The sequence below is a fragment of the Filobasidium floriforme genome, assembly GCF_021052385.1.
Source record: "Filobasidium floriforme strain CBS 6241 chromosome Unknown HD553scaffold_6, whole genome shotgun sequence".
Taxonomy (NCBI): Eukaryota; Fungi; Basidiomycota; class Tremellomycetes; order Filobasidiales; family Filobasidiaceae; genus Filobasidium; species Filobasidium floriforme.
Window position 1 is genome coordinate 592,073 of NW_025763627.1, and position 14,284 is coordinate 606,356.

At 54.4% G+C, this 14,284-nt stretch overlaps 4 protein-coding genes across 4 annotated transcripts; 3 read left to right on the forward strand and 1 right to left on the reverse strand.

Annotated features, from left to right (window-relative positions):
- Positions 1–260: 260 nt before the first annotated feature.
- Positions 261–3,064, forward strand: HD553DRAFT_322871 (uncharacterized protein; the record flags this gene model as incomplete). The annotated part of the gene is made up of 5 exons (XM_046181343.1): positions 261–366; positions 390–609; positions 641–1,109; positions 1,261–1,285; positions 1,317–3,064. The coding sequence occupies 5 exons, from the start codon at positions 261–263 to the stop codon at positions 3,062–3,064; spliced, it is 2,568 nt and encodes an 855-aa protein (XP_046038131.1).
- A 4,981-nt stretch (positions 3,065–8,045) lies between these two features.
- HD553DRAFT_269847 (coenzyme Q biosynthesis protein Coq4-domain-containing protein) lies at positions 8,046–9,081 on the forward strand (the record flags this gene model as incomplete). The annotated part of the gene is made up of 2 exons (XM_046177635.1): positions 8,046–8,331; positions 8,405–9,081. 2 exons carry the CDS (start codon positions 8,046–8,048, stop codon positions 9,079–9,081), a joined length of 963 nt encoding a protein of 320 aa, XP_046038132.1.
- Positions 9,082–10,677: 1,596 nt separating this feature from the next.
- On the reverse strand, positions 10,678–11,681 carry HD553DRAFT_196325 (uncharacterized protein). Its single transcript, XM_046177064.1, has 6 exons — positions 11,560–11,681; positions 11,473–11,484; positions 11,307–11,379; positions 11,140–11,170; positions 11,044–11,071; positions 10,678–10,968 (listed from the first exon to the last, which is right to left on the reverse strand). Exons 1-6 carry the CDS (start codon positions 11,647–11,649, stop codon positions 10,867–10,869), a joined length of 336 nt encoding a protein of 111 aa, XP_046038133.1. The 5' UTR covers positions 11,650–11,681; the 3' UTR covers positions 10,678–10,866.
- Positions 11,682–11,865: 184 nt separating this feature from the next.
- HD553DRAFT_308021 (uncharacterized protein) lies at positions 11,866–14,259 on the forward strand. Its single transcript, XM_046179496.1, has 10 exons — positions 11,866–12,025; positions 12,093–12,206; positions 12,266–12,498; positions 12,573–12,923; positions 12,987–13,090; positions 13,158–13,477; positions 13,541–13,616; positions 13,686–13,733; positions 13,810–13,822; positions 13,889–14,259. Exons 1-10 carry the CDS (start codon positions 12,007–12,009, stop codon positions 13,991–13,993), a joined length of 1,383 nt encoding a protein of 460 aa, XP_046038134.1. The 5' UTR covers positions 11,866–12,006; the 3' UTR covers positions 13,994–14,259.
- The last annotated feature ends 25 nt before the right edge of the window (positions 14,260–14,284 follow it).

A 14,284-nucleotide genomic window follows, 5' to 3' on the forward strand; every position in this document is an offset into this window, starting at 1 on the left:
CTCACAAAGTGCCCCGACGTCGAAGGCTTCGGGACCGCGCACTCGAAATAAAAAACTACCGAAGACATAGTTCGACGTTCCGGGAGAGAGGACGTTCCGTTGCGCGGTAGTCGATCGCGTCCCGATTGACGCCGCGCGACAACTTTTCCCCTCTTGTTGCGTGTAAGCGAAGCCTCTTTAGCGAGGCGAAAGCGCGACATCAGGGAGAAGAAAGGGGCCCTTGGTAGGATCGACCCGACCTTGATCTCCCTCGGGAGCGGATGATCGTCGATGTCAAAGGCCAGGTCATGGCTATATTCGCCCCGAGACCGAAAGCCACTGGCCACAACAAGCAAGAGGCTGCGAAACGGTTGTATCTGTGTGTCTGTGTGTATCATCGTTATAAACAGTCGGACCGCGTCTTTGGGTAGCGAACCCGCCCATCGCATCTCATGCGGATTCTTGCTTCGCCCTTTTTGCTCTCGCTGTCGTTCGAAATCGATCCACTACTCGATCTGCGTGCTGCGTGGACCTATCTGAAGCTTTCGCTTGGCTAGAGGATCCATCCCGATCGCTCGACATCTTTGGCCCGCCGTGTCCAAGAACCACATCAAGACCTGATCGCTTCGAGTAATACTCCGCTATCGACCTCCCTTTCTAGAACAGGAACAAGGACGGGCGTCATTGACAGGACCACCACGACATCTGCGCTTCTCTCGAATTACATAATACGAGATCCGCCAAGTTCGTCCCCTTCTACGTTCTCCCTTTCAACATCGCCCTCGAATCCTCTTTGGGTGCGGGTCACAAAAGACAACGACAAGGCATATTCCCGCGACAGACGGGTCGGCAGAGACCTTTGCCCTTGTTCTTCGGTTCGTTTCGGCACGGGGATTACCCATCCATCGGCTCTCGGTGATTGTAGGCACAAAGAGCCATTTCAGCAAGCTCGTGGCCGAGGCAACCTATTGCTGCTATTGTCTGAAGGAAACCATCCTCGCGCGCGCGGCATCCTCCTTTCCTTGGTCGTTATCTCCATCCATCCCACCCACTCCCGAGTCGAGCAGGTAGCTGCTCGCTGGACGCCACCACCCAGAGAGCCGGGCAATAGCGGGGGCGTCAACAACAATGTCAGTATGATGGTTGTCCTTGTTTCTGCATGTCTCTTCGGGCCTCGACCTTTTTTGTTGTCTTGGCCCGGGCGTTATGATTTACCATCCTCCAACCGGGTCATCAAGGTGACTGATCGATGCCCACTTTCCCACCTCGTGATCTCTATAGCGCCTGGACATCGGTATCAACACACGTCAGACCTGGCATCCCTCATAAGCTAACAGCTCCTAGTACCCTCAACGATCCGCCTCCTTGCATGTCAAGCATGGGCCGAGAATCCGAGGAATCGAGCTTGCCATCGTTGCAACACTTGATGCTTCACGAGGAGCAAAAAGACCGGCAGAGCCTTCCACTTCCACCATACAACGGCCTTGTCCCCCATCGCAGTCCGCAAGTCATCCGTCGCACCGCTTCCATGGACGTCCACCAATCACCTCGGCGACGAATTACGTCGTCCTCGCTGTTCAACCTCCTCAACGATGACTCTAGTGCTGCAAACACGACCACACCGCCGCGAGACCAAAGAGGAGGACTGGCGAGGATTCCCCGATCGTGTTCACCCGATGAGACACCCAGGGCGAGTGACGTCTCTCGTTTCGGGTCGAGCACACAGTTCATGCCGCGTAATCCCGTCTTGGGGGCATCTCCCCCTCAACCTGCCGGATTCTTGGGTGGACGTCAAGCGTCGATCCCTGCCCATCTTCCACCTCCACCATTCGTCCGAAGGACGTCGGATCCGCTCAGTGAGGCCGAATCGTCGTTTTCTGGGTATTCCGAAGCGGAACCGTCGATGAGGCGATCGTTCTCGACGACGAGCTCGGCCAGCTCGATCGATGATCACGAGCTCAACTTTCGACCCCTTGCCCTTCCTAATCGCCCGCTCGTCGCCAATGAGGGTCAACGGCTAACCCCACCGGACAAGAGGAGCGAAGACTCCTTCTTCTCCTCGTCCTACTCGTCCGCATCCCGACCTGTCGCGACCCCCGGATCCTCCAGGGCGCCGATCTCTCGCACGACCAAAGCGTGTAACGCTTGCCGAAGTCGCAAGGTTCGGTGCGATGCGGGTGGGCAGGCTGCAGCGTTGGTGGGCAGTGAGATGCCTTGTTCGAGATGCAAGGACGCTGGCCTGACATGCGTCTACTCGGCTCAACAACGGAAGAGGGGTCCTACCCCTGGAACGAGGCGAGGAGAGAGCGCGACAAAGACCACCAAGAGGGCTGGAGAAGGGAACGAGACACCGAGTCGACGGCCTTCAGCTATTAGCACTCGAAGGCCTTCCCACTTTGATGACGACCCTACCATCACTACGAGGATGCTGAATCGACCCACGCCCTACCGGTCGGCTTCCATCTCTACCTATTCGCAGGGACCTCACGGACCCTCCTCCATCTTTGACTCGAGAGCGCCCTCAACCGCTCATCCCTACCCTCACGATATGCATCTCATACCTCAGCATGACAACATGTACTCGTCTCCACCCGTCCCTTCTCCGACTTGGACCAATTCTCTCAGCAACTCCTCCGCCTCTACAAGCCCAAACACGCCTTACCTCCCGACCTGGAGTCAGATGGGCATACCACCGGGCAGCAGTGGGGGTCCGCTCATTACTCCTCCGGCGATGCTAGACGGCCACTCCCAACGGCCGGCGAGTCCAGCGATCATGGGTTGGGCGGGTAGCGCGATCCCAAGGGGAAAAACGCCCCCCGATCATCACCAACATCCCCACGGACAGCAAGGTCGATCGCCACAGTCGAGAAACGACTCGTACACCCACGCACACGCCTCGGCGGTGGCGAGAGAGAGGGCATCGGCCGAAGAAGAAGCGTTCCGGAACGGATACACCATGGCCTTTGCCCAATTTCAAAGGCAAAAGGATCTCGACCGGGGGATCGGTTACGAGCGAGGTCAAGATAGGGATAGGGACCTGGGCTCGGTCCGATTACCGCCCATCTCGGTCGGTACCGGTCGGTAGTACATACCTCCCTACGTCTCTGCGCACACGTACATACGTTTATCCACCACCACACACACACACAAGCACAACGCAAGTATACACGCATATGTTCCCAGCATACACGAAAACGAGTCACGGATATCAATTCAGTCGAACGTCGCGCCATATTGCCAATGTATCATCCGCCACAAAGACCGCAAGCAAAGCGATCATGTACGCTTTACGATTTACGATGTATCATACGATCCATGTGCGCCTGTTTTTCTTCAATGAGTTAGCGGACGGCGGTCTCAGTGTGTAATAAAACTGCGGCTTGTCGCATCAGCGTTTCAAGCCGATCGTCGTTGCTGTCGTTTCTCGTAAGAGGACCTCGCGCGAAGCCGTGCACCGAGGTCATAGGGACTGCCTTCTTCGCCGGAAACATCCAACTTTGATGCTAGTCTACAGAAGGAGCGCTAGGGAGACTCGTCTTCAAGCCATCAGACAGTTCACATCGACGACCATACCGCATTCGGACCCGGATTTGTTTCGTTCCCGTACAGCCTGGACTCGTCATTTTTGAAACCGCGTTCGTCCCGTTCGAACGACGACGTCTCCTCTCACTCAACACAGCCTAGCGGGAACTCGTAGTTCGTCTTCGGCAGAGTCATAAGTGTAATCCCGTCGATATTATTCGTTGTGAACAGTTCTTTCTGAGACTCGATAGGTGAGACTTGATAGATAGGAGGGATTGTCGTCTCACTTTCCGCCGGGGTTTGCCTCGCCTTACGCGCGCTTGCTGGACGCCGCTGGACGTCCGATGAAGATTGCACCGCGACGAAAGCGGTCAAACGGTTTACCCGGCATCTACCTTCTGGTCTCTCCCCTCAAATTGCTCTTCAACGGCATCGGCACCGATCACGAATGAGAATGTTTCATGTATATCCATCCGACCGCCGATAATGACGAGATGCATATCTACTGTACCTCGTCTCGTGGTGACCTGCGTGCCTTGCATTCTACTGCCTCGGATCCTCGCGATCTCGCTTCTGCGGTTTTTTGGGTCGCTCATCACGCATCGCGATCACATGTCGCATCGAGACATTCGCAGGGCCGTCATCGTCGATCGCTGCGAAGTCGACTATGCCCCTGGCGCTGCATGTATCCATGTCCAGATCTGGTGTCTTTGGCAAGTGGAACGATCGTAGCGCGCTAGACGTGGGTTGTTCCGGATTCAGGTCGATCGTTTGTCTCACCTACGTCCCCACCGCGTCTATCACAAGTCTCGAACGGACATGAAAAATGGGTAGAAGCCCTCCCTAGGGTCGGAGGAGACCGAGATGACGAACGGGATCTTATTGTCCCGTGAACCACGCTAGTATCACGTTGTTTGTTCTTTCACGTTGTTCTCTCCCCGCTTCCGTCGTCGCATTCCATCACCACATTCCCTCTGTCCCTCTGTCTTTTTCTGATCAAAAGGCGAAAGAGGACGATCCATCAAAAGGCACACACAGCCACCATCATCATCATCACCACCACCACATCTCTTGGGAGAAAGCTTGTTCGAAACATACTTTCATCATCCTATATCCCATCCTCCTTCAAAGCGACTCCTCCCTCCTTTCTACATCGACAACAACGACGACAATCATCACACGCTCTCTCTTCTCTCTTCGCTCAAGACCGCCCGCTCGTTCTCTCCAGCGCCTAGTGCCCGGATTTCGCCTACACTTTCCTTCTAGCTTCTAGCCAAAATTTCACCTGTCTCAGCCCTCGACCACCACCCACCCATCCCCGGTCAGGCAGCACGCTCCTTTGGCAGGTGATCAAGAAAAAAAAAAGGAGACGAAGAGAACGGGGACAAGAGGAATACACTGCTTGGACAGCTCATCAATCATAGTCGACGGGTCGTAGAGCGATATCGAGTCACCTCGTTCAGTCAGCATCAACTTTCAATTCGTTGTCGATCTATCGACTCTCTTGTACGAATTCCTGGACTCGCGCCTCGGATATGAACACCCATACCAACATACGCTCGCTACACATCGTATACTGGACCCGCTAGCCGCGACTCGATCGTAATAGCTTTTGATCTCCCGGTGATAGCCAAGTCGAGAGAGGGAAAGATAGGACGACACAGCGAAGAAAGCTTTCGGCGACTTAATACCTCACTCTAAAGACCATGGCTCAACTCACTATCGAGACCTCTTTTCCGACTCTCAACTTGAGCCCGCTCGTGCCTCGTCGACCGTCTGGACAGGCCTCGACGTTGACCCCTACATCGACCCGAACTCATGCTCAGCCTCAGTCTCGATCGCCGTCCCCTCTCCTCGCACCAGCGTCGGCCGCAACATGCCCACCCAGAACCCCCTCCCCGCTCTCTCAAGACCGGAAACCTCTGTGGGAAGGGCAAGATCCGGTCAGGCTGGCCGCTAGGGAAGCTTCGATAAGGGCGAGGATGGAGAGCCGAAAAAGCCAGATGGCGGTAGGGCTGGGAGTCCCGTCGATTTCCGAAGCGGGTGGGAGAAGGTCGGTCTCGAGTCCTACGTTTTGGCAAGCTGGAGTACCTCCTCGCAAGGACCCGCCATTGTCTTCGCCAACGTCATTGCCAAAGACTCCAGAGATGGGATCGGTTACCGTCGACCTGGGAGACAGTACAGAGGACATCTCCCCGAGAACCACTTTCGCTTCTACCCCTGAGTCACGACCCCGACCTAAAATGCAACCGCGATCACAGTCTCAATCGTATCTACAGCCGCGAGCGTATTCTCCCTTCGATGTCGGGCTCGACAGGGTTCGGACCGCCTTTGGGACGAGCTATAACTCTCCATTCCCCTCTCCTGGTGGACCTGGGTCGGGTTTGGGTTCTGGACCCGAGGGTGTGTTTTGGGGGAGGAATGGCGTCAGATCTCGGTCGGTTACTCCCACGTATCAACCCCATCAATCTGAATACGGAAACGGATCTGGATTGGAAGACGAGGCCGACTTGAGCGATCTCAAACCCTGGGCTTCTTATTTTGACGACCCTTACCGTTCCCCTTCTGCTTCCCCGGTGAAGCACCTGCTCGTACCTCCGACTTCACTCGGCGGGTCACCCAGGCTTCCCTGGACGGATACTTTCAACAGCGGGAATGGATATAATGGGGGAATGAGGAGGGGTTCGTCTCCGAACACGTCGAGCGTGAGAGCTTCGACGTTGATGGACCTGGACGAGATATCGAAGAGCTTGACCAAGAAGAGTCGCAGATTGTCCAGTGCTTCGCTCTTGACGGGCGGATCTGCGGGCGGACGTGGATACGGGTACGGTCACGAGCAGGGTAGACCGGTCGATGCGACAGCGAAGACGGACTTCGGGCCTCCCCTCGATCGGGTCGATGGCGATCATGTTGGGCATCGGTATCGCGATCGCACCGTTAGCGATTTTTCGGCTATGGACGATCTTTCCCCCATATCTCCTACGACACCGTACTCGGCGGCCTCTTCACGAAACAATAGGGACTCAATCTCCTCCCTCCTCAGTCTCAGTACATCGGGCCGAGCCACCCCGATCGGACTTCCTCCTCAAGCACCGTTACCGCTCTTGCCTGGTAAAAAGGCTAGGAGGAAGATCAGGGTACGACCGTCCGATAAGAATATGGGAGGATGGGAGGTGGATAGGTCAAGGTCCCCCGTGGGTTTGGAGACGGTCGGGTTAGGACCAGGGATAGGGTTGGGGTTCTCGATCCCTGATGCAACGCAGGCTAGCGTCGCAAGAGAGGTACAGGTGGAGCAACCCAGTACGGAACGGTCTAGAATGAGCTCTGTCAGTTCGACTAGCTCCGCAACGCCTGCATGGGGAACTACGACGGAGAGTCCTGAGATGGCACGGTATAGGTCAAGCACTTTCGGCACGAGCGAGATCCTAGATCCTACCGCTCCTACAGCCTCTGTAGAACTCAGTCTTCCACAAAACGGGGCGTTCATGGATCTCGTAGGGTCACTAGATGAGGGAGTCTCGGTTCCAGCAGCCACATTACAGGCGGGTCTGAGTGGAAAGGCGCGGAGGAAGAGCTCGAGATTCGTGTTGGATTTCCCTCTGCCTCCTGCCCGAGGCCTGAGGATCAGCCTGGAGACGCATCAGGAGGAGGACTTGAACGATTTAGCAATCAGTGGGTCGAGACCAAGAACCTGATAGTGAATATAGCGGCAGCCGACTGATCGATGTGTCATATTCTGCTCAGACCCGGGAACCAAGGTCGGCGATATTCCAAACTTGCCCACCCATGCCATGGAGCGAAAAGACAGTCTCGCCAGTGACACAACCTGGGATGAAGATCTGAGCAAGACCACGAGCTGTGCTTCGTTCCGATCCTCCTGTTCTTCTCAGACCACCGCACCTTCCTCTTGCGCACAGCTCACACCTCGCAGCAGCCTCGAGAGATTCTCCGAACTGCCTCACCTTCGCTCAGAGTCATGTGACTTCGACCTTCGACAAGCCCTCTCGACTGACCCAGACGACACGGAAAGCCTGACAGCAGGGGACCTGGCCGCCATGATCGAAGAGGTCGAAACCAAGATTCCGTCCATCTCACAGACACCGAAGTCGGCGGCTACAGTCACAACAATGACAATCTCACCCGACGACCCGAAAGCCTCCGCGACCAAACTTCCCCGACGACCTTTGCTTCCGCCCGGACCTGACGTGTCCTTTTGGGGTGAACCCGAGGTTATTCTCTCGGACAACGACTTTCATTCCATCCTCCGTTTCGATCACACCAGCGTTATTAATGAGACGCCTCTTCAGGCGAATTCCATCAAGAACCTGAAACCAGCCACCTGTGCTCGACCACTGCCTCCGCAGATCCGCTCCCTCGAGCCGGTCGGCCCAACCCCTCCAGACGCATCCGTCGCCCGTTCACCCGTACGAGCTCGAGTTACTGGACTTCGCCAACCGACACCCTCCCGCCTACCGACAATGCAGACCCCGTCTCGCCGGACACCAAATCTTCGCCAGAACTCGTCTCCTATGACCACACCTCGCATGGATGACCATAGAGTCGACCGCTTGGCCGCCTTCCTTCCCCTGGGACTCGGCCTGACCCGGCTTCGCTCGACCTCAGCGATCCGAGCTGGATCAGCTGTCCTGAGAAATGTTGGCAGGGTTGGTACCGCCGTCTCTGCTTATCAATACGCCAAGCCTGTCTGGAGCCGATTAACGGACCGCTCGAGCAAGAATTATGAAGGGCACGTACCGCTGAACTGGTTTGAGAATGCCTTTTTGGCGGCGGGAAGTGGGGTCATCGGTGTGGCAGACACGTCGCGGGGAGGTGAGCAGAGACATCGAGTCTATTCTGGCTTTGCAGCTATTAACTGATCAATTTATGCATGTTCTGCAAACAGACCTCGTGGCTTTGCTATCCGAGACCTCATCTCAATCTTTTATGCCTCGATTGCATGCCTCTATGCGATCGGAACCTGAAGGCAGGCAGATCTTGAAAGATCGGCCTCTAATTTCGAGCAACACTGTCGACTTGGACTACCTACGGACGTTACGACGAGGTACCTTGGGTCGAGAATGGGTGGAATGGCTTATCGAAGGGGGCGTCACGCCGGATACTCGTCACGAAGTCGTGCATATCGATTCTCCGGTCCTCGCGTACACGATGACGCGTTATCGACAGACACACGACCTGTACCATACCTTGTTCTCTTTGCCGCCCACGCTGGCTTATGAGCTCTCCCTCAAGGTTCTGGAGCTTTCCAACATGTCGCTCCCCGTCGCAGGCTTGTCCTCGGCGTTTGGACCATTTAGATTGTCGTCTGCCAGGAGGAGCATGTGGCGGGAAGACTGGATGCCGTGGGCGTTAAGACAAGGGTCACAATCGAGGCCGCTAGTGGGAGTCTATTGGGAGAAACGATGGGAGCAAGGGTTGGGCGATCTACGACAAGAGCTCGGCGTCAAGCGGATGGACGACGCTGCCGTTATCGGGCGATGGAAGTCGTACAGACTCGTTCGGGAGAAGGAGAAGGCTTTGAGAGTCCAGGGGGAATGGGTGGATGAACCGGAAGATTGGTGATTGATGCGTCGATCATGGCAAGAAGCAAGATGGCGCCGGCAGCATAAAGCAGTACAATTCACGACACGAAAACGAATCTGTAAGGGTCGCCGCTAGTGAGCGGTCCCATTACCGTAAACGACATTTAACGAAGATCATAATACCTCGACCGCTACTGTTCTCATCGATTGCGATTGCGAGTGTACCGAAGCGACTGTCACATCACGATTGGCGTGCGCTATGGCTTTCACAAGAGGGAGTGAACTAGAAACGGCGCTCAACCGAGCCGAAACATCCTTCATGTGAAACGTCATTCATGTTCATCTGTGCTGCTTACACGTCACGTGACGCGAGGATGCGCCTCATGATCAGCATCCGGAAGCGGTACCTCTACCTCAGTATCATCTCCTTAGATTCTTCCTACCAGCAAGGCGAGCCGAGAGAGAGGTTGGAGTCGACCGTCCTCATCTGCGGGATTTTCGCAGGCCAGCCACCTAGGGAGAGGATTTTTCTGAGATCTCAGAAATGGGAAGGAAAAGGACAAGACGCGTTAACACCGACAAGATTCTTCGACGGAGATTCACTTTTTCGCAAGTCCGCTTCCGCAGCGTCATCCTCAACGAGAAGTCTCTGGCCTAGTTGGCATCCCCTCGGTGCCAGGTCGCACTCCCTCAAAGTATCGATCATCTTGGTCGACGACAACTCAATCCGTGCAGACATATCCTTCCTTCCTTTCTCGCCAAAAGACATCTTACACAATCCACCTTTAACTTTTCAAGTTACTCGTTGATTCAAGAGTAAGTAGCTCGTCATGATTTCGTCCTGCTAGACAGCGGCTGACCCCGATTTCCCTCCTTTCAGTGAGAGCTAAGTGGGCGAAAAAGAGAATGTACGTAGGCTGTAGGACATCTTCCTAGAGCGCATTTTTTACCCTCTCTCTTTTGTCTTCTTTAGGAGGAGGTTGAGAAGGAAGAGAAGAAAGATGAGGGCCAGGTCGAAGTAGAGAACTCGTCCCTTCGTTTCCTCTTCCTCTTCTCTCCGGAAAACCATCAACGGAACTCTCTGGATTCCCCTTTCTTCCCCGCCTCTCGAAGCCGCAGCTTCATGCGACACCGCCCTCTTCACGGATGGATGGATCACATCGGACTGCAAGCAACTGTTGGAAAGGGATTCTGAAGGAAATTTGGAGCGGAATGGAGATGGACGGAAGGAGAACAAGGTGTTGGGGAACATTAGCGGTCTTCTTTCTCGTCTGTCCGAGACGTTGTGGATCTCTCGATGCGCAACGTTCTCAAACTCTCCCTCATGAAACGACATCAAATCTGGATTGTTGGATGATCTACCACCGTGTCGAGCTGCATCGTCATCTTCCGAGTTTCGATGTGCATCCGTCCATCCATAGTGCCTCACGCTGTTTGGTAGGGTCATGCGGGTTACGAACCGCAGCCACCTATCGCTCTCTTTAAGCAAGACATCCTAATGGTATAGTACAACAGGGTTGACTGCGGTCGCATCGCTTCAAATGATTGCTTGCCACTCCCCAACTGCGGTATGTCAATCCAGGCTTTGCGAAGAGCTTCCTGCACGCCCGGTGCTCAGGCGCAGTCATGCCTGTTTGGACCACGAGTAATGCTTCACGACTCTGTCGCCCACAGACATCCCATGTATATGAATATAATGCCCAAACATGCACAAGCCTCTCTATCGTGCAAAGTTCGGCCGAGCCTGGACATCTCCCCCGTCCGATTCCTTTTGATCCTACAACGCAGCGTAACATCCGCCTAATTCCGATTGTGGCAGATCAGCTTAGACCAACTTCTTCTGGGTCAGAGCCGAGGTGGTCGGCTGGGCGTCGGCGGAGAGGACCTTGTGGCCGGGAAGGAGGTAAGGGTTGAAAGAAGCGTTGCACTGAAAGATCATCAAGGCGACGGGGGTTGTTGTAAGCGAATGCGAGGAGGTTCGGCCAGACGCAACGGGACTAACGTTTTGGTAAGCGACACCGGCACCGAACCTGAACAGAAAGCAGGACAGGCCAAGAATCAGTCACAGAGAATATTTCCGAGCCATGAATGGGCATACCCTGTCGACAGAGCTACGGGCCAGCCCCTTCCTATCGAACAAAGTACGAAAGCAAAGTAATCAGCCGACCGTATTCGTGACACGATTTCCTTTCCTCTTCGTCGTCATTGTTCGAGCTCGGCAGATTTGCCCAAAGCAATGAGAGGGACCTTCTCCATGATACTCACGCCTGAAGAGCAGTACAGAGGCGACGACACCGACGCTGAATCCGATACCCGAGGAGACGACAAAGTCGGCGAGCTGTGAACATGTGTAGACGTAAAGGTCAGCGTTCAGCTCCAGAATCTGGGTTGCCTGATCCCCGATCACAGTAGAAAGCATATCCGAACGTACACAGGCGTCAAACTATCGGCGAGTGTCAGGGTTCAGGTCAGCTCAGGTTTCCTCACGCCTGGATTCGAGTGCCCAATGTGAACCGACCTTCCTGGCGACGACGTCTTCGCTGGCGACCGACCTGACGGCAGCGGGGGGCGACGGGATAGGAGAAGGAGCGCTGACGATGTCGGACATGATGAATATACTGAAACTGAGCGGAGGATGTGTTGTGCTGAAGATGGTACACGATGGAGAGGAGCAGTCGCTTGAATTGTAGAGTTCATGTCGAGGTCGAAGCACTCGCCCGGCCGGTGCTTCCCGCGCTTTGGTTGGCGCGCAGGAGAAGTTCGAGCATCTGCTGCTGCCTCGAGTCAAGATAATAATGGAATCAACTTTCGATAACCCTTTCAACTGCTGATCTGATCTGTTGGCACTCTGCACAAGACTTCGTCTGGAACAAAAGCGTAACATATTGTAAGCCTTCCGGCGTCTGACCTACAGGCAGCCGTCTTGCAGCGACTCAACAGCTATTCCTGAACAGCCGCACAAAAAATGATTGATCTTCTCCTTTGTGAGTCTGGTCGACGACCTGTGATGATGATCCGACGAGCTCATATCACGATATCGAGAAACTTCAGTGCAAGCGAACAAGGGAGGAAATCCCGAGATCGTGAGGGAATCGCAGCGAAAGCGAGGAGCCAGTGTCGAGCTGGTCGACGAGGTGCTCGACCTTTACAAGAGCTGGACCAGCCGTAAGCTCACGTCCAGCATACCCAGGCGATCTCCGGCTCATCCCTTCCCCATACACTAGTTCAATTCGAGGCAGAGTCTATTAGGAAAAAGACCAATGCCGTGCAGAAGCAGATTACCCAGAAGAAAAAGGCCAAGGAGGATGCCGACGACCTGTTGAAGGAGAAGATCGCTCTCGACAAGGAGTTTGCCGAGATGGGGAAGAGGGCAGCTGAAGAGGAGAAGAAGATGACCGCCAAGGCTGCTACCATTGGAAATATCGTTGACAAGAACTGTCATGTTTCCTCTACCGAGGTAAGAGTCACGGCGTGAGGAGGGGTCTCGCTTAAATGTCCCGTAACTCATCTGCTGCTATACGTGATGATCAGGATGAGAATCCCATCACCAAGCTCTGGCATCCCGAGGGTCCCAACCACAAGGGCATGGATATGGAGCAAAAAGGTCTCGGACCTTCCGACGTTACCCCCAACATCATCTCCCACCACGAAGTTCTCGCCCGACTGGATGCCTTTGACACCGATCGAGGTGCCAAGATTGCCGGTCACCGAGGTTTCTTCTTGACGAACGATGGTCTCGACTTGAACCAGGCCCTAATCAACTACGGGCTGCAATTCTTGAGGGAACGAGGGTACAAGAAGATCCAGACGCCGTTCATGATGAGGAAGGATATGATGGCCAAGACTGCTCAGCTGGACCAATTCGATGAGGAGCTCTACCACGTATGTTTCGGAATGCTTGACTCAGCAAAGATATCGGAAGCTCAAGAAGACTGGTAACGATAGGTCGGCGGAGACGAGGATGATAAGTACCTCATCGCTACTTCCGAGCAGCCCATCTCGGCCATGCACGCCGACGAGCGAATGGAGCCCAAGGAGTTGCCGATCAAGTGAGAAAACGGTATTGCGCTCGCTGTGCTCCTAAAATTCCGCCTAACGTCTAGTAAACTCTCTCAGGTACGCCGGATACTCGACCTGTTTCCGAAAGGAGGCCGGGTCCCACGGAAGGGACACCTGGGGTATCTTCCGAGTGCATCAGTTCGAGAAGATCGAACAATTTTGCATCACCAAGCCCGAAGACTCTCCTGCCATGCTTGACACCATGCTCGAGAACTCGGAGGCGTTCTACCAATCGCTGGGTCTCCCCTACCGGATCTCTCAGATCGTTTCTGGAGCGCTCAACAATGCCGCTGCGATCAAGTACGACCTCGAGGCCTGGTTCCCTATGCAGTGCGAGTACAAGGAGTTGGTCTCGTGCAGCAACTGTACCGACTATCGTGAGTAGTTTTGGATCAGGTTTTGGGTCGATACCACAGTCTGATATGGTGTCTTGCACGCAGAATCCCGAAGCTTGAACGTGCGAAATGGAGACCGTGCTGCTGGAAAGCCCATCGAATACGTCCACATGTTGAACGGGTAAGGGTGTCATAGATTTGAGTCTAGACGGCAGAGCCGGTATACTGACTTGCTTGTCGCTGTCTGAAGAACTCTGTGTGCCACCGAACGAGCGCTGTGCTGTGTTGTCGAGAACTGGTAAGTCTGGCCAAAGACCTTTTTTGGCAGAACCCCAGCTCACATCATCAAATTCCGACTTCTCTCTTGTGCACAGGCAAACTCCCGAGGTAAGGCTACACTCAACGGGCTGTTCATTACGAACTTATCCGATGCTGATCACCCTTTCTCAACAGGGTCTCCGTATTCCCCCGGTCTTGCAGCCTTACATGCAAGGCCGCGATTTCCTTCCCTATGTCAAGGAACTGCCCAAGAACTCTACCAGCAACAAGAAGAAATAGATATCAGTCTACTCGCACTAGGTATCGCTAGGCTAGGTTTATTAACTGTTTTGGGCTCGTGATAGAGAATGGCTACGGATTACAGTCATATGAGCACATGGCGGCGTTACTTTCTTGGTTTCTGCCTCCTGGTCCGTTCCTTCGTTCATACTCTTAGATCGGTGATTTCGGTTGATGACGTAATGGCTTCGATCGATTGATCTCGTCGCGGATTGAACTTCAACGACTAAATGGCCATCAAGCTCCAAGCTCTAAGATACTAAGGTAGAATCAGAAAAGAATGCCTCCCTA